Raw genomic sequence first — 23,411 nt, 5'->3', positions numbered from 1 at the left:
CTGTGGATCATCAGTCTTGAGATATATGTTACTGGGCCTTTCAACGAAGGGTGCTGGCATGATGGCACTGGGAAGAGGCTTTATAGCACAGTGGGAAACCACTGTGCTATAAAGCCTCTTTTCCATTAAAGTTGCAAATATTGAATTAACCAACCACGCTGCCTATTGTCCAAGCTAAAGTGCTACACCGGCAGTTTATTAAAGTGATGGAGTGAAAAGGGGTTCAATGCAGAGAAAAGAGGAGAGAGGAGGAGGGACTCTGAAACGTATTGTGAAAAGCGATCAGAAGGGAATTGAAGAAAGCTTTTAGTGTCGGCTACCAAGAGGGCTGACACTGAAAGAGAGGAGAAGACTGATGAAAAGAAAATGGTGACAGGAAAATAGGTGCTCATCGTTCTTGGACAGTTCCTATTATAAAGGTGGGCTCTTAAGTAGAAATGCTTTTGCAAAATGCGAGAAAGTCTTATGAGAAAGGCAATCTTCCCAGCGGTGAGTGAGTAATGACAAATGACTGAGTTAAAGTTGGGGAACAGAGCGGAAACAGGGAGCTGGTATTATTTCACATGATTTGTGGTATTTTTCTGCTGTAGCGACAAAATGGGCCGAAGACTGTTCTCACTGCAACAGGCTCATGCATTAACTATGACCCTGCCAGAGAGAGGAAGAGGGGAGGGTCTGAGGGAGAAAATCAGACAGCCACACCAAAGGCAGCAGGTATGGACGGTCGCTGTCAGTCTGGGACCAAACCAAATGTATGGCAAGGGGAGTAGATGAATTATGAATTTGGGTGAATTTAGGGCAAATTGTGCCGACAGGAAGAAGAAATCTATGAATAATTCACTCTGTAGGACGCCTGATCATCTACCCCCCACTAGCATCACCTTGTTTCACAGACACCCCGCCTCACTCGTACTCATCACTGACCTTTGCAATTTCTCACTGCCCTTCTCCTGTAACGCCTCCAACCATCCGCCCTCTTTCTTTAGGTACTGCTCCCTTTGCTTTTGTCTAAATCACGCCATCTCTCCCCTGTCCCTCTATCCACTTCTCTCTCTTCAAAACAATAAAAAAATCGGATGCTTCTTCAGACAGAAGAACCCTCAGGGAAGAAGAAGGGGTAAAGGGGGGCACGTATTCATTTATTTTTCTCCCCCCTCCTTCCGTCCTGCATCTTCTCCTCCTACACGTCTTCACAGCTGGAGGTAGTTAATATTTAAAAGCAAGGCATGACAGGACACGAGACCTGCACACATGCTTGAACACACCCACACATGTTCACTCGTGAATCCAACAGAGCGGTTGTATCTGATCAAAATGTGCTGCAAACGAAAAAAAATTAAGATAAACGCATATATCTATATTTATGGTGGTTTTCTTCCCGTTAAGGGGAAGGAATACCAGCTATGTTCATTAGGACGAGTGAAATGATGTACTTGTGGCTGACTGGCATAATGGAGATGAGAATATATGTGAAACTCAAGACCTGATTAGACTACTGAGGTTTAATCTTGTGTTATTGCCCCACCTTCTTCAAAAACAAGCGAGCCTATTAAGCACAGGAAGTGCCCGACAACGCCCAACATGTCTGCTTAATGCTAATTAGAACATTTTGCAGAGGAAGGATGGGTGGGATCTTCTCTCTAATGGGTAACAGGGGGTTACACATCACAACAGCGCTGCAGTGGTTAAACTTTACTAATGATGGCAGTACTAACAGCATAATGCAAAATGTTTGAGTTATTTGCATTTTCTAGGCAAAATGCCTCAAAGCAAAGCTTGAATATTTAAAGGAGCTGCTAAATCGACTCGGTCGACTCGGCTTGTTTGATACACGACCTGTTGGTGGCTAATTTTCAGCAACGTTGTAGCAAAGCAGAAATGACCTTGCCCTCGGATCTCAACACAATGCTGCTCACTCTCCGGTCTCTCTGTGATTGAATGACTTTTGATGGTGCCCGTTGACATCCCAGTGGTGATAATAGTTTTTAAAAGCACTCAAACACCGTGAAGGTTCATCTCAGCCCAGCTGCGAGCAGCCATCCCAGGCATGACCTTTGACCCTGTCAAATGAAGCAGGTAACAGGGATGGGATTGGATCACTGACAGCTGCACAGCAGACGCCCTGAAGAAGTGAAATCAGACATCTGCTTCAATGACAGTCTCTTGCTCCTGTGATAATGGAGCGACCACGAGGCTTCATGCTGTGTACACAGTGTGGAAGCTGTGTGTGTGTATGCGAGTGTGTTAGTGGGGCTGAGTGGGGCTTCAGTCTGGGCGGCATGTTTGGGTGGCAGGGTTGGCCTCGTTACATGGCAACCTCGCAGCCTCAGTCTCATGTGACAGTCATTTCTTCACCATTCCCATCCCATTATAGTGTTCCCCTTTACTGCTCCTCCTCAACAGGACTGGAATATTCCTCTGCAAGCTTTGCCTCCTCCTGACTAAAGCCCACTGGACCATGCCCTTTTATCTTTTTGATATCCTCTGTCAGACCACTCCAAGTGTCTGTCTGTCCTCTTTCCTTTCTGTCGGTCTGGTCATGCATTACAAGCTTCTTTTGTGTGTATCCCTGTGCGTGCGTGTGTGTGCGTGCATGTAGCAAACTCCCTTGGTGAACTGTGATTGGCAGAATGACAAGGTATAGCATGCCTAATCATTAATCAGCGTCTTGCTTTGCTCCACACGGTGCTCCCTTGCCATCTCCTTGAATGCTAGGCAAGCTCCCACTTTAGATTACATTAACACCAGTATTAATACCCTGACTAGTCCTGCTTTATTCATCCCCCTCTAATGGTATTTTGGAGAGGCCGATTTAAGACCGGATCACTGTAATTGGCTCCCTGTTTCCTAAGAACAACAACAACTAAAGAGGCTTTAAGCCGACAGAAGGACTGAAGAAGAAGAGGACTATCAAGAAAGTGAATGATGCACACTGATTTGAAGATCTTGCACATGTGTGTCTATGTGTGTGAGTGGATGGATTAGCGTCACAGCTGTCACCCTTTGTCATCCCTCCTCTCCTCCCTCACATCTCTCCACCCATCCCATCAACCTTTGCTCCCCCCTCTTCTACTCTGCCTCTCTCTGTCTCACCCCTCCCTTGCTCCCCTCCTCAATCCCACTTTCCACTTTTTATCCTTGCTAAAGTCTTCCACCTACTTCACCCCTCCTCCCCCTTCTCTCTCCATGTTTTCCATTCTTCTGACAAAGCAAGCAAGTGAGTTTAATGGCTCATTTAATCCCAATGCTGTTAGTTTAAACAGCCTAACTAAAGACTTCTGTTTGGTCTTTAATTTAATCTGAATAGATCTTTTGATGTAGACAAATCCCACATTCCTGTGTCCTTTTGTAGGATATTGTTCAGTGCAATCTCTGCTGAGTGACACAAAATCCACAATAAACACATGACCAGCAATTATCCACTAGATACAAGAAAATGACCGATAATCACCACTCTCTATCGTCCTCCCACCCACCACGCTCTTCATGCTCTTCATCTCCTCTTCTCTCTGACCTTCCCCCCACTCCCCAAGGTCACTCATCATCACTCTGCTGTGGCAGTGCCAGCAAACAACGGTGAGCGGAGCCAAAACTCCTTCGATCAGGCTGCAGAGCTGCCAGATCAGCCCCTCTCTCTATTATCGCCACTTTCTTTTGTCTCACACGCACGTCTTAATCATGGCGTGCTATAACAGCTCTTTGTGTGTGATACTGAGTAGTGTAAACAGTCAGCGGGCTGCGCCACGTGGTGCCGCGGGGGAGGACAGCCTGCATGTTGTGGCGAGGACCGACTCCAAGGATACAGATGGAGAATAGATAGACTAAAAGGAAGGGGTGGTTTTCCTTACTCACCAGGACTGATAGCATCTTTATCGCATACTTAGCACAATACTATCACCCCAGTACACTACAAACTGTTCAGTTCATGCAGTGCAGCCCTGACCAGTCAACCTAATTATCAATTATTTGTTTGTCTGTCTTGCGTATCGTCAGATTTATCACTTCATCACTCTGCATTTGTCTGTCTGCAGCCCATCTGGGTGCTGGGAGGCTCTGTTCAGCTTCTTGTTGTGGTATTCAGCCCATCTGTCCTGCTGACTGGCCTCTCAATACGGGCCACTGGTCATGCAATTAAAACCAAATAGTTTTTTTCTTTTTTTCTTAATAGGAACAGGTTGGGCGATAGGCTGGCTGGTGTTTTTTTTTTGTTTTGTTTTTTCGATGGGATGAGCATTGTTGACTGATTGGTTTGTTAACTCTATGTCTCAGTCTGTCTGTTGATCTAACCACATGGCTCTGGGTATTTTTTCTTTCATTCTGACACATGGCCTCTCTGTGCATGTCCTTCCCTTTTTTCCTCTCTATCTTTCAGAGCAGAGACCAGCAGGAGGGCGTGGACCTGGTTTGAAGAACACTGAAGGAGAGGGGAAAACAGAGGGAGAGGACAAGAAGATCAAAGGCATAGGAGGCAAAGCCAAAGCCTCTTGCACAAGAAACATAGCCTCACACTTGCACGAGTCTGTGTGTGAGTGAAGGTGCTCTCTGTGTGCATTTTACTGTAAGTGTGTGAGCAGGTGGGACTTTGATGGGACAGTGAGCAATGCCTGACACGCAGCGACAGCAGGTTGGCAGTAGGGGGCAGTGCTCCAGCTGCCTCCTCCCCCTTGTCCTCATCCTTCTCTCCCTTGCAACCCAGCCCAGCCAAGCAGCCATAAATATTCCCCCCAATTGTGAGTACTGATTCATAATATTCCTATTAGGGGGTTGTGAATGCTTCCATGTGGTTCAAAGATCTATTTGTTGTGGTAATTACATTGTTGCCTCATCAAAGGGCTCTAATAATAATCTTTTATCATGATTAATTAGTGCAAATGAGCTGAATGAACACGCGTTTCTCTTTCAGTAACCTCAGTATTCAGTGTTACAGAGCTCCGTTATGCTGTAAATACATAACAGGACACTAGTATTTAGAGCTGGGGTTTCTTTGGTTAGGCCTCCTTTGTGCCTGTGTGGCGTCTAATTGGTTTGCAGTTGATCCTCCCCTACTGTATTGATTAGTCCTACTATTGATCTGGTTTCTATGGTGCAAACCAGAATCTGATTGGGGAGTAATTCAATCAACAGTTGAGTTATACAACAAAAAATCCAGTGATGTTTATCCTCACTCACCTCCTCGATGTAATATGTGGGCATTAGAAATACAGCTGAGTTTGTGGCCCCACAGGGAAGTGATCTTCATCTTCTCTGCTGCTGTCAACCTGCCCACAAAGCTCCAGCAGAGAGACAGAGAGAGGATATTTCCTCCACTGCTGCTTTTGTTGTTAACTCTTTATCTAAGACTACTTGCAGTGAGTCACAGCCGCCTACACTAATTTCAAAAGTGCCTGTATACAAACACATGCGCATCCCTCAAATGCTGATGAATGCATTAAATCTACCCATATGGGTCCCCGAGGAGGCTAGGTGACAGCGAGGTGAGAGGGTTGAAGGGATGAAGGGAGGATGATGGTGAGGAGGAAGAGGAGGAGGGAGGAGCAGGTCAGAGATGCAAAAGGTCAAGGTGTCTGGTGCCTTCAATTAGGAAGCCTGTGCCATGTCAATAAGAGTCACTGAGAATGAATGATTAGGATCAATAAATGGCATACCTTAGGATCTGTTAGGGTTAAAACCTACGCTGCATTGTTCATATGTGATAAATACTATTCAATGCGATCTATCTATCTATCTATCTATCTATCTATCTATCTATCTATCTATCTATCTATCTATCTATCTATCTATCTATCTATCTATCTATCTATCTATCTATCTATCTATCTATCTATCTATCTATCTATCTATCTATCTATCTATCTATCTATCATTAAAATATTTTCCTTCATTTCCTTGACTCTGCCCACCACTGTGGACTAACAGACCGCATAAGAGATCGTAAGTGCTTTTACGTTTATTGATGTCTTAATGTGGATGCTGGCAATGTTTACTGCAAACACTTTAACCGTACATTTAATTTATTAGCATGTTTTTGTTTTCCATCCAACACGCATCAAACAAAATATACTTCAGTGCTGAACTTAAATGAGTCCTGGCATCTGTGTGCCCTTTCAGTGTTATGCTGCTAGTGTCTGTGTTTTATCCTGCGTTTGTGATCGCATGTGAGGACGTGTGTGTTTTATTTTCAACAAGCACCTGCGTGTAGGTTTGGGTGTGTATATGTGTTTAGCCTCATTGGCTCCCGGTAGGTGGAATTCCTGCAGGAGAAGGGAGGAGGAAGTTTGAAGAGCTGCTGTCGGTTAGGAGGCAGCAGGGCTGTCAGATCAAAGACGCGAGGAAATAAAGAGGAGTTAAAGCACTAAGCACCAGCTCCTCTCCTCCTCTTCTGCCAATAATGGAGCAACGCCCGCAGCCCAAACTTCAATTTGATCAGCTGAGGAAATGGGCTTATTTCCCTGCATCACTGGGAATCCTTTCATTAAATTTCTGCAGTCTCCCTATCCGTCTCTTTCCAAATCTCTGCAAACTTGCCCCTTGTTTGTTTTGTTCCCTCTCTGTCTCTGCGTCTTTTTGCTCAGTTTTTCTGCCGCACTGCATGTGCTCTCTCTTTGCTGCACGTTCATCTATCTCCGCTGTCTGCTTAGCTCTCCATCTTCATCGCCTTTTTCTCATCTATCGCGCCCCCCCTCTGTCCTGTGCCTTCCTTTACCCATTTACCTACATAATATAAATTTATCTCTGGCTGCAGCGCTGTCTCTTTCCTTTAAAGTCAAATTAAAGACTCTACTCACAAGTATCAAGCTGTGGCTTCTGTTCCACTGCAAAGAAGAACAGTGTGAATAGTTCCTGAAGATATGATATGAGAAAAACATTTAAATTTGAATTGATTTCAAGAACTATATAACACAGTACTGTGGTTTATAACATATGTTAAAGACATGTTGGTGTTGTGCCCAGCAAGTTGTTTTTTTGTGCATATGTAAATGCCGCATGTGCTTTATGGCTGCTGTGCACAGCAATGATAAAGAAAGGGAAACCTGTTCATTTGCTCTTTAAAAAATCCCTGCTTCATTTCCAAGCCCACTTTTTCCTCCCTCTTTCTGTCTCAGTCTCACAGGGGACACTGTGCTATATACCTCTTTTATATGAACTCTTCCTCTTACATTATGCTGTATCAATTTTCTCTCATCTCAACCCATTTATTCCTCCTGCTCTCTTGCTCTTACTCTTTCCCTTGGCCTACATTTCATCTCCATCTCAGGGGACTCTTTTTAAGAGATATTGACTATATAGTTTTCTGCAGCTGTTAAAATATGGAAATAAGTGGTGTCTCTAGTTATTCTGTGCTATTTGCTATGAGTCTGAGATGCGTCTTATGCAATCTGTGTGTTAAAGCTAGAGATATAGCAGCATGCATCATGGACACTCATCATGTGAATTTAACAAAGCAAAGCCTGCAAGTCAGTTTGGGGTGTGTGCATTTACATGTCTGTGTTGTGACTCGACTAACTATGACTTTTGATGTATGCAGTCAAGAGGCCTCCAGTGATCAAAACACAGCCGGAGTCTGTCACCGTATTTAGCACTGAAGACTTCGTCATGAACTGTGAAGCCTCTGGCAACCCTTCACCCATGTTAGTCAACACGCGCGTGCACACACACACACACACACACACACACACACACGCGCGCACACACGCGCACGCACACGCACACACACACACACACACACACACACAAACATAAAGATCATGATTTGATTACGAATGAAAATGCTATATTATTCACAGGGGAGACCAACTATTGGTTATCTGGAACGGTGACCTTCCGTCTCCTTGTTCAGCTGACATCTACATATTAGCATTACATGAGAGCACAGCTTCTCCTAGTCAGATTTCTTGTTCCATTTGGGGATAAATGTCATTAAGCCCTCGAGCAATATTTTCAAAGTGTCTTAGCTGCTCTGAAGTGGAAAAGTGCTCCGATTGCCAAGGAAAAGATGAATATCACAATTATAGCACGAGTTCTAAGTCTGACTGGGGCATCTTGTGTAAATTTTGCAGCTATTCATTTGTGCCCTTAAATTAAGCAAAATGTAAGGACACCCTATTTGTGTCATTTTGTGTCATCAAAGGGACAGAATATTTGAAAGAAGAAAAATTCAGGCTCTTCTGTTTTTTGTTTTAGCTTCCGATGGGCAAAGGACGGGGAAGACTTTGACCCAGGCAGTGACCCGGAGCTGAAGGTCTCTGAAAGCTCTGGCTCATTCGCATTCTACACACTTAGCAACACCATGGACACACTGAACAAGTACAAAGGCAAATACGTTTGCTACGCATCCAATGAGCTGGGGACAGCTGTGTCTAACGAGGCCATACTGAACACGGATGGTAAGAGCACGTCGACGACTCGTGAACCACCGACCGCTTGTTGAAAGATATAGCCGTGAAATATTTGCCCCAATTTGTAATTGTTTGTCCTTGCCCTCGAGGCAAGAACAACATCATTGAAATACTATCAAAGATATAAAACATCTCTATGCTAAAGAGCAAACTGCATCACACCAGAGGAATTACAAATCTCTTAAATGTCATTTCCTGTTAGCTCTCCTATAAATGCCTTCAAGGTTCAATTTTGAAGCAAGCTGCGGTATTTGTTGATTTATATATGGTTGATTTAAAAAGCTGTGAATGGAGACAGTGCTTTTCCTGCTTTATACAGCGCTCATCTGTTAGCAGATGGGGCTCACACTGAGAGCTAAGAGTATTGCCACCTGGAACATAATTAGACGCAATAACGTGATAATCATATACACAATCATCCACACACATACATGGGGACCCCTGAGCAAAAGTAAAGAGTACCTCTGCACATCCATCTACCTGAGTGACTGGCTCTCTCCTGGACGACCTCATCCCTCCACAGTTTCCCTGACAACGGTTTCCCCAGAAACGCTCTTGAGTTGATGTCATGTGAAGAAGCACTCTTCAGTAGCTCCTGTGAGGTTATCAACGGATGGGAGGAGGGAAAGCAAACATGTATCACTCACAAATTAAGTCTTCTACAAGACAAAAATAAAACAAACAATGGTTCTGTTTCTGTTTTTGTAGAATCATCAGAAGTCAGTATTTTTAATGTTGCATAACAGCAGAAGAAGCTGATGCACATCAGCTGAAGAGCAAATGTTACTAGAAAAATTGTAACTCTATTGATCTCAATAGATATACCGATAACACATATTATACCACTTTTACATAGATACATGTACAACAATCAACACACCAGACTGCAGTCTAATAGTAGCACAGACAAATTATAGTTATGTGAAGACTAATTAAATGCATGTACACACAGCACTACAGTGGCATGGTGGTACGCACTGTTGTCTTACAGACTCCTCCCACAGTCATGTATGGTTTGGTGACTGGTAATTCTAAATTGCTCATAGTGTGAGTGTGAATGGTTGTCTGTCTGTGTTAGCCCTCCAACAGACCGCCTACCTGTTCAAGGCGCACCCCACCTCTCACTTGATGGCAGCTAGGATAGACTCTAACGCCCAATGACCAAGAAGTGAATAAGTGGAAGAAAATGGTTGTAAGCATGTAGGCACAACAGTTGAGATATCCATAATCCCAATAAACAAGACAACTTATTGAAGCCCCACAATACGCTCTCCACGTGTTATACCCAATAGGCCTGTTTTTAGAAATGTTTCTGACAATAGAGAATCTCCCTTTGCTGTTATTAATGCAACTCTTGTGCTAAGAAGTCCTTAATCTCAATTTGCATGCTATGTTACCCACATACTGAAATAACCAAGGGCGTTTTATCAGGTCGACTACATATGTGGTCTTGCGTGAGAATCTGCCCAGCAACTTAGTTTTTTAGGCCTGTCTGTGGATGTGAGACGTGACCTTAAAGTTCACACAGTAAAAAAAGAATGTTTGTGGGGGAAGGAAAGAAGTGAAATTTGTCTTAATAAACATGCCGGACAGATTACTGGACTGCTTCATAGCCAGCTCTCAGCTGACAGTGTTGACAATGAGCAGGATGTTTTCTGCTTATTCGAGCAGCTGGAAAATAGGCAACAGGCAGTGATCAAAACACCACGAGCTCTTTTGCAACACTCCTTTCCAGAGATTCTTCTCACAAAATCTTTAGAATTACTTTCCTTTAAATTTCAGAACTCTTAATCTGTTTGGCTCATCCACAGACACTGCTATAGTTTGTCTGTTAAACATTAGTTTTAATTATTATTTCTGTAGCTGTGTCATGATTTGAAATAGGATGTAAAATTTTGCTATGCATTCATAATTAATAAGAAAAGGGAACCATCAGTTTTTTTTCCTGTTAGAGCCATCACAGAATGATTTTTACAATCACCAACTACTTCCACCTGTAAACTTGTTTTGTTTTTACCAATTTGGAAAATGTCTCTATTTTCACACACAGATAAGGAGCACATTGTCCTGGGATAATGGAAAAGTTGGTCATGTTTCACATCAAATGTGTACAATTTCATTGAAAACAAGGACTCTCTAATAAGAGAAAGTTTACTACATATCAGTTTATTTGTGTTTTTAATATGATGTATTTTTAAAAAACCAAGTATTTTTTATAATTAAAAGAATGCATCTGACATATAACTGAGTACAACTTCCAAGACAAAAATGTTTCTAATTTATGCATATCAATGTTTTGCATATAAGCCAAATGATGAACAGCGTGTCATTTACTACCACGGACACTCCAGCCTGAAACACGCTGCACAAAACTCACCTCACAAGAATGAAGCATAACTCATCCTCTTACCTGCAGCAATATCATATGCCTGGGATACATAGCATTTATAAATAATCAAATATAGTAAAGTAATGTTTATATTTGATAAATTCATATATTCAAGTGATCCTTCTAAGCCTGAACCTGTGAGAACTTTATCACTAGGACCAGCTCTTTATGATCAACACCAGCTCATATAAAATTACAGTATTTCCTGGAATATAATATTGTTTTACACGTGTACAGTAAAGCTGATTTTGCCGTTTTTGTAGTGCGACTGACCCGCACTGTATTCGTTGTTCACGATGACTTGTGTAAGATTGTCTCGTTGAACATCTATATGAGCTCGTCCATCACCTACGTGTTTACTAAGACCTTTTTTCTGTCTTGCCTCCCTTTAAGTTCCCCCCTCCCAGCAGAAAGATAAAAAGGTTGATGAGACGGCTGACGAGGGAAAAAGTTTTATTCTGAAGTGTAACCCCCCACAAAGTTCTATGGAGCCTATCATTCACTGGATGGACTTAAGTGAGTACATTATCTGTCCATCTCTCTGCTTCCATTACATGCTTCCTGTCTCCAAGATTTTGTTGTGCATTTACCACTTCAGAGAAAGCAAGTTAGCAATTTATTTCTGCATCGAGACATCAACATTTCTGCAACATTTTTCCTCTAGTGCTTTTTTACAATCCATGCAGGATCTACATTTTTCAGTTCCTCTCATCCTGTTGCATCTGTATCTCCTGCCCAATCTATATCCTGCTGTTAATAAGCTCCTCTGTTATTGTAATTTTTTCCAATTCTTTTAAGCAGTTTCAATCATTTTGTCAACATTTTTCTCACTCCTTTTACTTCTTTCAGGGTTACGTCATATCGACCTTAGTAAGCGGGTGATGGCGGGGAAGGACGGCAATCTGTACTTTGCCAATCTGGAAAGTTCGGACAGCAGGGATGACTACACGTGCAATGTCCAGTACCTGGCAACACGCACGATTCTGGCAAAAGAGCCCACCTCTCTGAAAGTCACCCAATGTGAGTTTTGTTGAAGATTATCTAAACTCATCTGACTCAGATTAAGCTGATCTAACCTGAATTAAGGGTGGGTTCCAGTTAACAACAGCTTTATTCAAAATGTAAACCAAAATAAAATGTCAAGGTCTTAAGGAATAAGAAAATTCAAGGCAATTTAGTTTACATTGGTGATTTTCTGATTGTGTGTAAAACAGGATCAGAAACAACAAAACAACAATTGATCATCAGGTAATCGATTCGATGGCTTCTCTGTGGTTGAAACATGTCTTTCAGAACAGTAAATGTGAGTCTCATTGTGGTGCTAGATAGAAAATAAATCAGAGGATCCCAGTCAGTCTGGCCTAATGTCTGGAAATCTGGCTTATCTGTACCAGCGTTCCTTGAATCCTACAACTATTGATACACTCAGAACTTTAAACAGGAGTTTAAATTATTCTCCAAGCGCGTATCATGGTTGTAAAAGTCATTCAGTTACGGAGCTGTTTTGAAAAATAACCAGTTTACATTCATACACCTCTTAAAATCTAACTTCTTTCATTCTTAAGGACATAAATGCTACATTTAAATGCCATATGCAGTATATTAGTTGAGGCCACATAATTAAACTACACATCACCATGTGGTGGCATGTTGTGCTGACCGAAGCAGTGACCAAATCCAGTAGGTCCCACTGAACCAGCAGGGGGTCTTCCTCTGCTCAGCCCATATTATAATGAGATTCAGCTCACACTGTGATGTGGCTGCCAGCAAGTGCGACCCAACTAGAGGTCAGAAAGATGAGCACATGTTAACATGAGACCTCTGTGTGTGTAGAGAGTCTAGATGATGATGTTTTGTTAGAAAGCTAAAGTCTATCAACATGAATCCATGCCCTGCATCTCTACTTGTGTTCTTCAGAGTCTTTAAAGTGGTTGCTGTGTCAGCAGCAGAGCAATCTAAAAAAATGACCCATGCATATGTATGAGTGTTTCTCTTTGTCTTTGTGGTTCCTCCTCTCTTTGTCCAGCCAACTCGGTACTGCGGAACAGAAGGCCCCAAATGATGAGACCTACTGGACATCACAGCACGTACCATGCCCTGAGGGGACAGACACTAGACCTGGAGTGCATCGTCGAAGGCCTGTGAGTGTCTCAGCGTGCACATGTGTGTGCGCTTCCAACCCCTTTAATTGGAAAACTTAAGCCTTCAATCTTACCTGTCTCTCATCCATCCACCCCACCCTACGCATTATTCCATTATGTCTTTCGCTTCTTCCTGCCAACTCTGCTTCCTGCTGCCATCTTGTCTTAATGGTCCTTATCATTCCTTCCGGCATTTCTCTCTCTGCCTGCTTGCTTTACTCTATGTCTACTTCCTCTCATTGTTTTTCTCTCTTCTCTTTAATCCCTCCATACATGTCATCCTTTCTAGTCCAACTCCAGAAGTGTCCTGGATGAGGAGGGATGGCGAGCTGTCAGAAACTCGGACCACCAAAGATATGTTTGACCGCCGCTTGCGCTTCACTAATATCTCGGAAAGTGACGGGGGTGAATACCAGTGTATAGCTGAGAACTCCCAAGGAAACACCAAACACATTTACATGTTGACTGTGGAAGGTATATCTCTTGCGTTTCTCTATTACACTCTCATTCCCTCACACACACATACACACATATATATATCTTGAGAGATAGTGAAAAAACACACAGCATGCTATTATTTTCCATTACATATTTCTAGGTTGATATTTTAATCTCAATATATATGATGTGGTTTGCTGACCATTAGAATGTTTTCGGGGTTTCTGTGGGTAGCTGCATAGACAGAAACCTCCCTCACTAACTTTTTTTGGAACTGCCATAAATTTGGGTTGTTAGTGAGAGCCTGTTAAAAATAACATCAGTCACAAGAGATGCCACAGAAGCAGAGACACCTTGTGGTTCACACTACACAATCAAACTGCAGAAACACCAGATCCTGCCATTTCCTCAGCTCCCCAGTGTCTTTCATAAGAATAGCTCTGCTTTGTAAACTTCCATGTTGAAACTAATGGGCTCATTTTAAAGTGCAACCTCATTTTTTTTTTAAATTCTATAAAAATGTAACACAGCTGCTTGCACAAATGTGCTTTTTTATGTTTCAAAAAAGTTTACCACTATGCTATATCGCCTCCTCTTTTAACAACACTCTGTAAACTCTTGGGCACTGAGGAGACCAATTAGTCTGAGCAAATTACAAAAACGTTTTCCAACTCCTGACTAATTAATGATGCGCCAAATGTTTGCAATGCGTGCCAGGTCCAGACTGCAGACATGACACAGAGACTGTTGTTATGTGGTTTGGCCTTATATCGCCGAATGCTTTCTCTAAGGAGGATGTTGTTTGGGTGGCAGCATATGTCACACAAAACTTTTTACATCGCCGGGCATTGATGGTACCTTCACAGATGTGCTAATTATAGTTATGTACACCCATGCCGCCAGAGATTACGGCTTTTGAACTGTTTAGTCTCTTTACGGTTTAGAGTGGAGGATTCACTTTTCATGCTTTCCAAGGAGGAATTTTTAGAATTTGAGAGGACAACTGAAATTAATGGAGAAAATGAGACTAACACAAGCTGCAGAGAAAAAATGTTACAGAATACAAACCAGGAAACGATAACACACAACAAAACACATACACTTTGCACAAGAAATTCAAAAACTGAAAGCATCAATGTAATTAACTAAAAAACTCAAAAAAACAATCCCCCAAACCAGAATTAATAATAAACAAGGGCACTCAGAGTGTGCAACTGTCCCCGAAGGTCTAAAACATCCAGGTTTTATGCTGATGTCAGCATTGGTAATATGGAAATTTAGTTTAGTGTAATCTTTTTGTGTCATTGTGAAGTCATATAATGGATATTAAGGGGTTCGTGGCTCAAGAGTTGGGAGTTCGCCTTGTAATCGGAAGGTGTAGAGCGCTTTGGGGTCCTTCGGGACTAGTAAAACGCTATACAAATACAGGCCATTTACCATATTAAAAATTAATGTTTTAAAGAGCTAAAACATGACTGGTATATTGCTTGAAAAGTCTGGAGATGGAAACTAAAGCTTTTTCCTAATTCATGTGGTCCTGAGCGTTGCCCTATTACCTTGAACCATCACATACTAAAATGGTGTATTTAATTATTTTAAACCATATGTTTGAAGCAGGACTTGAAGAAGTCTTTGGCTTCTCTAAGTTGTAAAAACTTGTGATTTTAAGATATATTCATGCAGTGTGTGATTTTGCGTAAGTGTATGACCTCTTTGTGATGTCATAGGGTTTTATATATAAAAAGTGTGTTGTGAAGCTCCTTCCATGACCTTTTTTCAATCAACAATTTTGACAAAGAGCAGTGTTGTGGTCACTTGCTTCATTTTTTTGTGCTTTTGTTGATACCTACAAGGTAGTAGAAACTCAGTCTTATAGTATTTTGCTTGTACTATTTGGAACTGATATATTCTGTCACTTGCAGCTGCACCTTATTGGATCAAGGAGCCAGTCAGTCAGCTATATGCCCCAGGTGAGACAGTCAGATTAGACTGTCAGGCAGATGGCATTCCCTCTCCTATCATCAGCTGGACCATCAACGGGGTCCCCATCTCAGGTCAGTGCACACACCTTAACATGCGCCACCACCATCTCCTGGCACTTAAGATGTACTGACAGCATGTACTCTTTAACAGGAGTTGATAAGGACCCTAGGCGTACTCTGACAGCAAGCGGATCTCTGATCCTAGAGGATGTGAACTTTGGAGATACTGCCATCTATCAGTGTCGGGCCTCCAATAAACATGGAACCATCCTCACAAACACCAATGTTTATGTCATTGGTGAGTGCTAGTCGTTACGTGCTGTTTGTTTAACTGGATTTTGAGTTTGTTCTCTGTGTATCTCATTTGTCTTTGTGGGATGTTTCAGAGCTGCCTCCCCAGATCCTTACCGATGATGGGAATACATATGCGTATACAGAGGGCCAGAAGGCTTTACTGGAGTGTGAAACCTTTGGCTCTCCTAAACCAAAAGTGATATGGTGAGGCGGTATTGCATATTCCATCGTTTGCTGGCAGATTTTCCCATTAATACATTCTAAAAAGGTGATATTATTGCGTGGGTAGGTCTTCATGTGCATAAATTAACAGCTAAGTGTTGTTACATCTGGGCTGTGACTGTGAATTCTGTCAGTGTGGCAAATATCCAATCAGGCTTTGCTCATTGTAGTAAAACAGGAAAAGTGGCTTTTAAGTTATTAAATTTATCAGCCGCTGCAGTTGCTGAAAACCCTTTTTTTTAAAAAATCACCCGCCAAATTTCTGATGTGTGTGTTGGTTTTTAAATTGATGAGTGTGTGTGTCTGTGTGTGTGTGTGTTTCACAGGGAAAGAAACAACGGCAGCTCCTTCCTTCTAGCAGATCGCAGAGTTAACCCTCTCAGCAATGGGTGGCTCGAGATCGCTAACGTCACCCACAGCGATGACGGGATCTACACCTGCACTGTGCCAAATTCCAATTTGTCAATCAGTGTTGAGCTGGAAATATTCAGTCAGTGACACTCACATGCTTAGAGACATAGTAACTCTTGCCAACTTTATTTATTACTTGTACCTCCTGCAGCTTGTCTCAGCATTGTATTGTTTGCTTTCTTCTGCAGATAGGACCGTGATACTGTCACCCCCACAGGCTCTGAAGGTCCGGGCTGGAGAGAGAGCCATTTTCACCTGCCTGGGCCTCGTCGACCCCAGACTCGACCCTCCTTTCATTCAGTGGAGAAAGAACAACCAGAAGCTGGCTGATTCCAACAGTGATGAAAAGTGAGACATTTTTATATCTGAAAATAAAGAGGATCATTTTGGAAATCATGAAAGGATGATTATGCTTGTGAGCCATTTGTTTATTGGGGTGGGGAATGAAGAGTTAGTGGGGAAGGATGGTGATAATAAATTGTAATTCATGATGACGATGACTGTATTTCCTCAGGTATACAATGGAAGGACCGGATCTCAAAATAACTAATGTGCAGCCAGATGATGAGGGAGTGTACACCTGTGAGATCATCACAAAACTGGATGTAGCAGAAGCCAGGGGTACCCTCACCTTATGGGGTAAGACCACTGACCACATATGACCACAAACCGACAAATGTCCAAACCCTGTAAACAACAGGCCTAAAATCATTCTGTAGTTATAAACTCCACCCCCACAAAAACAAACTCATTTAAAACCTTTATTGTGCATGTAGTGCATAGGTAGTCATGCTAGTAATAATACTGATGTCCCCTATCAGATCGTCCAGACCCTCCCATCCTCCTACAGATCTCTGATCCTAAGGATCGTACTGTCACCCTCAGCTGGACTCCTGGAGATGACCACAACGGCCCAGTGACAGGTGTAGTACAAACACATATAGTTGCACACTTTTAAGCACTGACATGTACAAAACCTTATACTTCACCTAACCTTAAAAACTACATATTAAGCCTATCTCTGTCACCACAAGGAGGACACATCCTCATGACTGCAAAACCCCCACAACACAATCATACAGACATGCACAGACACAGCTGTCTTTCTCCTACTTCAGAGTATTGGATTAGACATAGAAATAGGGAAAATGGAAGAATTAGGTCAGGACATTGTCCACAGTTGCTCTTTCTCACATGAAGCACACAGCTGGAGATCTGCCATATTAGATATGTTCTTACTGCTAGAAACACAATGTTTGATTTAGGCAAGCGTGGCATCCTTTTGGGGTGGGCGGGACACATAACATGACAACCTGTAAACAGATTGTCTCTACAACAATAACAAAAATACAGACACGCACACGGTTTGAGTGCTCAAATCGCTTAGAAAAGCTAGCTATCCTTATAGCTATACAATAAATCCAGTTCAGTTGTATTTATGTAGCACCAAATCACAACAACAGTTGCCTCAAGGTGCTTATATTGTAAGGTAAAGACTCTACAATAATAGAAAGAAAACAGAGAAAACCCCAACAATCAGGTGACACCCTATGAGCAAGCTGTATGGCGACAGTGGGGAGGAAAAACTCCCCTTTTAGCAGGAAGAAACCTCTGGCAGAACCAGGTTCAGGGGAGGGGCAACCATCTGCCATGGTCGGTTCGGGGTGAGTCGAGAAAGACGGGACAAAGGCAGACACAAATGCAGCTTTATGAGTGTTGAGTGTTTAGTTATGTTTCCATTACTTCCTTGGGATAATGTCCTTTCTCCATCATTCCTTGACTTTTGTCGTAGAGTATGTGGTAGAGTTTGAGGACCACCGTTCGAATGAGAGCGTCTGGAAAATGCTGGCCAGAGTTAGCGGAAACAAAGAACGTGCCGTTCTCTCCCTGTGGCCCTTCATGTCCTACCGTTTCCGGATCATTGCCATCAATGACGTGGGCAAGAGCGACCCTAGCAAACCATCTGGAATATACAACACACCTGCTGAAGGTAAAAGCCATGGATCTGTAGCTATATGTTTATGAACTGTCACAGTAAATCCCAAACAACACTAAACCATCTTGTTTGCTAATCCCAGCTCCAGATAATAACCCTAAAGATGTCAAGAGCGAGTCCATTGAACCGAACACTCTGGTCATCAGCTGGAAGGTATATCTCTTACCTGAATACACCATTTGGTCAAAGCGGTTACTGATAATATTTGAGAAATGGTCTTATTTGGCTGCTGCTCCCATCTTTACAGAAAATGAACAAAACCGAGGTCCACGGACCTGGCTTCAAGTACTGTGTGCAGTGGAGACAAGCAGTGGGTGGTGGGCCCGACTGGCACGAGAAAAATGTAACAGAGCCGCCATTCCGTGTTGACAATGTCGGGAACTTCTCTGCGTATGAGATTAAAGTTCAGGCTTTCAATGAGATAGGGAGGGGACCTGAGCCAGACACAGTCATAGGCTACTCAGGAGAAGATGGTACTATATTTTTAAAAAAACTATTACTTTTTCAGCACACTTTTCTTTTCCTGGGATTTCTTCTACTTGGCATTCTAACCCGTCTCCTTCCTGTCTGTCATTGGCGCTCAGTTCCTTTAGAGGCCCCGATGGATGTGGGTGTTGAAATAATAAACAGCACTACAATCAAAGTGACCTGGGCACCTATAGACAAAGACACGGTCAGAGGACACCTGCTGGGATACAAGGTACTGCCCTAGTATCTCATCTGTTGTTTGGCCTGACTTATGCATGAATAATACATGAGTGGTTTTAAAGTGGAGGCAGACAGATTGTAGCTTAGTGGCGTCAGGGTACTTTGTAGTTTCAAGGTTGTAAAGCCCTTTCTCCCCCTCAAAATATATCTCACACTCTAGAAATACTCCTTTTATTTTGGTTTTTTATGATTCATGTTTTAGTAAATGCTCTGTCCCTGCTTTTAAAGTCTTAGAGAACCAAATGAGAACATCAACAGAGTCATAATATAAATGTAACTAAATGCAATAAATGTTACAGTTTTCCTCATTTGCTTGGGCTCAGTTAATGAATGAGAGCTAAACCTGTCGAAAGGATGAAGAGCATCACGAAAAGCATTTTGTTTTCTTTGTTAGGTCTTTCAAATGTTTCAGAACACTTAAACAATTGTCTCATCCCAGCTTTGTGTGTTTTGAGATTTAATTATTGTATATGTCCTTGTGTTCCAGATAGGTCACATTTCTATCATCCAGATAGTTTTTGCCTCCAAAATATGTTGGCATGTAAATCATCCATGCAGAATACTCCATATAAATGTCCAAATCTGTTGGCGTAAGCCATGAGTATGAGAATTGATTACAACAATGTTAGAGAGGAATAAGGATGTGTGGTGGTGAAGCAAGGAGAAGATGTTTCAATACCTGAGGCCAACCATCCAAAGCAAAGGACAGAGCACATGAGAGGGAAGAAGAGAGTGCAGGCAGGGTGGAGTGTCAGGGTAATTTGTGACACAAGGATAGCAGCAAGTGTGAAAGGGAAGGTCTACAAGATGGCAGTGAGACCTGCTGTGATGGATGATTTCAAAACTGTAATTTGGAAACAAAAATAATTTGGTTAGGAGCGATCAGGACGTACACGGTTAGAAATGAGAACATCAGAGCAACGGCTCAGGTTTGGACACAAAGTTAAGAGAGGAAAGACTGAGATAGTGAGGACATGTGCAGAGAAAGGAGTGGATTTATTAAATAAAGCTGCCAGGCAGGAAAAAAAGAGGAAGACCATCAAGGATGAGGTGAAGAAGGACATGAAGAGGGTGGTGAGGATACGATGAGATAAAGGGGGATGATCCACTGTGGTGACTTGTAACAGTAGCAGCCTGAAAGAACAAGAAAGAACAGAGGATGTTTATAATTTGTTATCCTGCCAAACTGAGTTTTGGGAGATTCATCTTCAGATTCAGTGACTTCAAAACTGTTCAAAGAAATGTGCCTGAGCAACTGAGATAAACTGTAATTTTCCAAATATAAATAAAAAAATAAATCCTCATTTGTGATGTCCTCTTTTGCCAGATCCACTATACCAGGAAAGTGCATAGGAGCCACCACCGAGGCCGCAGGGCACAAGAGTTAGAAAGCACTGTGGTGGTGAAAACGGAGCCCAACGAGAAGAAGAAAGTGATCAGTGATCTGAGGCCGTTCTCCAACTACACCCTTAAGGTGACTGTATACAACATAAAGGGAGAAGGACCCTTCTCTGAGGCGCTGCCCTTTGAGACTCCAGAGGGAGGTGAGAATAAATGGGTTAAAGAGGCTAGAAATAAAGCTAGAAAAGGGAGAAGTGATGACAAAGTGGTTAAAGATGTTTTATTGCAGATGATACAAATAAGAGGTCAAGAAACATGGCAAAGGGAGAGGGAGAACTATATGCATGAAGAAAAAAGAAATGAGACTGGTAGCAAGGGGTGATGATAGAGTGATGTGATGATAGATATTACTAAGTACATTATCATCATGCATTTTTTGTATTTTTGCTAGTCCCTGGTCCTCCCTTGACCCTGACCCTAGACAGCCCATCAGAGACAGAAATGACCCTCCACTGGACACCTCCTGGACAGCCCAATGGAGTGCTTATTGGATATCTGCTGCAGTACCAACAGAGTGAGCATGTGTCTATTTCAACCTTGCCAGCAAAGTGAACATTGAGTAAAATCCTTCAAGTTGGAAGTTCTTCTATGCTGCAATCAGACATTGGAAAAACGAGCAATGCATCTCCAGTGAAATCAATAGTGCTAAAAATGTCAAAAGGAAAGCATCCTAATGAGCTTATCAGTCAGTTACTTGTCACCATGAACAATACAGTATCCATACATGTGTTGACAACCAAAAAGTGATTAAATGGTTTTTTGGCACTGCTGTGGTCAGTTACAGAGAGTGATGACAGCCCCATGCAGGTGGAGACAATAGATGACCCCACAGTCACCCACATCACCCTGAAGAACCTGGACCATAAGAGCCACTACCGTTTCTACCTCAGGGGGCGGACTGCTGCTGGGGATGGAGTACCAACAACGATGAAGGGTGCCACTATGCTGGATGGAGGTATAAAGCCGATTCAGTCTTTTAATATGTAAAAGCTATTAAATTAAACAAAAATTTGATTTGCACTTGTCTGAATGCATTACAGTAGTTCCTATGAACATCAGCCTGTCTGTGGGGGAAAACGCAGTGAACTTTAGCTGGGTACCAGAAAAGAGACGCAGGAATGTTGGCTTCCAGATCCAATACCGCAACAAGAACGGTATAATATTCACACTAATCTGTGCATAAGTTACGCATCTTTGCATTCAACCTTTTAAAAGGATTATTACCTTGTGGGAGTAGCTACACAATCCTGAACAAGAAAAGAAAAAGACAGGTTTCTTGTTGTGCTTCTGCAGATGGCAATAAATGGAAGACGACAGAGAAGGTGAACTCCTCTCAGTCTTTCTACCAGATCCAGGGCTTGACTCCTGGCTCCTATTATTCTTTCCAATTTATCTACAACAACACAACCTTCTTCAAGACTGGAATCGAGACAGAAGGAACAGGTACTATGAGCCTTCATTCATCCTCTTTCCTTTTATCCCTACTGCTCTCTCCTCTGGGTTTCCCGCAGCTAAAAATATAAAGCCTGATCCTACAGAGAGTGTCTTGCAGTTCTTTCTCTGCCTGTGAAGTGCTTTCAAAGACTTTTGTGAAAAGAGAGCTTGGTTAGCCATATGAAATGATCCATTACTTGTGTTTGTTTGCTGTATTTTGCTGTATTCTTTGGTTCCCTGGTGAAATGCCAGCCTGTCAGAATGCATAATGATCTGTCTCCTTTGCTCTAGATTCTACTCCTTCTTTTATCTTGGTCTCCCTATCTGTCTCATACTTTCCATTTGCCGTGTATTTCATTCCTGCTTCCTGTTACCAAAAAAGCTCTAACTCCTCTTTCTACCACCTTCTTTTTTCCTCTCTTAAGGAGTAACAGAGATGCAGCCAAGCTTTGCAACACAGGGCTGGTTCATTGGCGTTGTGAGCGCCATTGGGCTGTTGTTGCTGATCCTGCTCATCCTCTGCTTCATTAAGAGGAGTAAAGGGGGAAAGTACTCAGGTCAGTGTGACCTACCCTAATAACTGTTTAATATTAGGAGCTATTAAACTGAAGCTTGATGAGCAGCAAGTTTTGTGTAGGCAATGCTGGCCAGTCTGGAGCCATAAAGCTGTCCGACGCTGCTGTAGAAAAAGAAGTGAAACGCTTACTGGCTTACTGCACCACAGTAAATATATTATATTGACTGGGGAGAATATTACGTGTTCTTTTAAATCAATCCCAAACAGTTTGATTAACTTTCTGATCTGAACTGTAAATATCTGTCCCATTTCACTCAACCTGCTTTCTCATGCAGCTGTCATGTCAAACATGAGACAGACCTCTAAGCTTACACTTCCTTGCTTTGACAGTAAGGAATAATCTCTGGCTCTTTCTGAAAAAGACAAAAAACGTAAAATAATGGTCCATGTCTGACTGAAAAAAAAAACAGACTTTTAGCAATTTTCACATGAGAGAGAAGTGAAGACAAACCAAATAATAAGGCTGATGATACCTACCGCCATTCTAATTGGCTGTTATATTTTTAGAAAATCAGTGAGAACTTAAAACTATAATACAGATAAACTGATACTATCTACAGATAGTCCAGCTTTTTTGCTCCACCTAAGCATCCTTTAATAAAACTTCACTGTTGAGATCTGAGACTTACAGTGGCTTTAGATAGAAGCCAGATTAAAATCTGACTATAATGAAATCTGTCACATTCTCAGTGAAAGATAAAGAGGAGGGCCCAATGGACTCAGAAGCTCGGCCCATGAAGGATGAAACTTTCGGAGAGTACAGGTGTGTCATCTGAATGAACGCTGTTTCCTGGATGCTTTGTTACGTTTCTGCACATTGATTTCTAACACAGCCCTGATTCCCTCAGCACTGCTTGGTTTTCCTAACCCTCTCTGTTCCTTTCATTGTCACTCTCCTCCCTAATGCCTGCCCCTGTTATGCAGATCTCTAGAAAGGTATGCTGCGATATGATTTAATATCCTTAACCCACTTAATTTTTACGTCTGCCAATGCCTCACTTACCTTCTGCCTTCCCATAAAC

The 23,411-nt window shown here is 42.3% G+C and overlaps 1 protein-coding gene across 4 annotated transcripts in view; it reads left to right on the top strand.

The window, feature by feature from the left end:
* The window catches only part of l1cama (L1 cell adhesion molecule, paralog a), a 43,294-nt gene that overhangs the window by 16,738 nt on the left and 3,145 nt on the right, over window positions 1–23,411 (top strand). The window contains exons 2-28 of one of the 4 annotated variants that reach the window (XM_085259105.1): window positions 4,378–4,730; window positions 5,917–5,931; window positions 7,526–7,628; window positions 8,182–8,384; window positions 11,179–11,301; window positions 11,635–11,805; window positions 12,812–12,926; window positions 13,216–13,400; window positions 15,287–15,418; window positions 15,498–15,644; window positions 15,733–15,844; window positions 16,189–16,352; window positions 16,462–16,621; window positions 16,788–16,912; window positions 17,095–17,196; window positions 18,066–18,263; window positions 18,352–18,422; window positions 18,517–18,742; window positions 18,854–18,969; window positions 20,305–20,521; window positions 20,770–20,892; window positions 21,157–21,333; window positions 21,419–21,532; window positions 21,672–21,821; window positions 22,238–22,369; window positions 23,080–23,152; window positions 23,314–23,325. In XM_085259105.1, the coding sequence (XP_085115231.1) occupies window positions 4,601–4,730; window positions 5,917–5,931; window positions 7,526–7,628; window positions 8,182–8,384; window positions 11,179–11,301; window positions 11,635–11,805; window positions 12,812–12,926; window positions 13,216–13,400; window positions 15,287–15,418; window positions 15,498–15,644; window positions 15,733–15,844; window positions 16,189–16,352; window positions 16,462–16,621; window positions 16,788–16,912; window positions 17,095–17,196; window positions 18,066–18,263; window positions 18,352–18,422; window positions 18,517–18,742; window positions 18,854–18,969; window positions 20,305–20,521; window positions 20,770–20,892; window positions 21,157–21,333; window positions 21,419–21,532; window positions 21,672–21,821; window positions 22,238–22,369; window positions 23,080–23,152; window positions 23,314–23,325 (3,596 nt within the window). In that variant the 5' untranslated portion in view covers window positions 4,378–4,600. Of the gene's footprint in view, window positions 1–4,372; window positions 4,731–5,916; window positions 5,932–7,525; window positions 7,629–8,181; window positions 8,385–11,178; window positions 11,302–11,634; window positions 11,806–12,811; window positions 12,927–13,215; window positions 13,401–15,286; window positions 15,419–15,497; window positions 15,645–15,732; window positions 15,845–16,188; window positions 16,353–16,461; window positions 16,622–16,787; window positions 16,913–17,094; window positions 17,197–18,065; window positions 18,264–18,351; window positions 18,423–18,516; window positions 18,743–18,853; window positions 18,970–20,304; window positions 20,522–20,769; window positions 20,893–21,156; window positions 21,334–21,418; window positions 21,533–21,671; window positions 21,822–22,237; window positions 22,370–23,079; window positions 23,153–23,313; window positions 23,326–23,411 lie in introns of all 4 variants that reach the window. The other 3 variants (XM_085259104.1, XM_085259107.1, XM_085259106.1) reach the window with 3 other exon arrangements.

This window comes from Mchenga conophoros, linkage group LG20 (assembly GCF_057382185.1).
Source record: "Mchenga conophoros isolate Kocher_MC1m ecotype Shallow Benthic linkage group LG20, M_conophoros_male_GT1.1, whole genome shotgun sequence".
Taxonomy (NCBI): domain Eukaryota; kingdom Metazoa; phylum Chordata; class Actinopteri; order Cichliformes; family Cichlidae; genus Mchenga; species Mchenga conophoros.
Note: the sequence above shows the minus strand (reverse complement) of the source record. Positions and strands in the feature narration are given on the sequence as shown.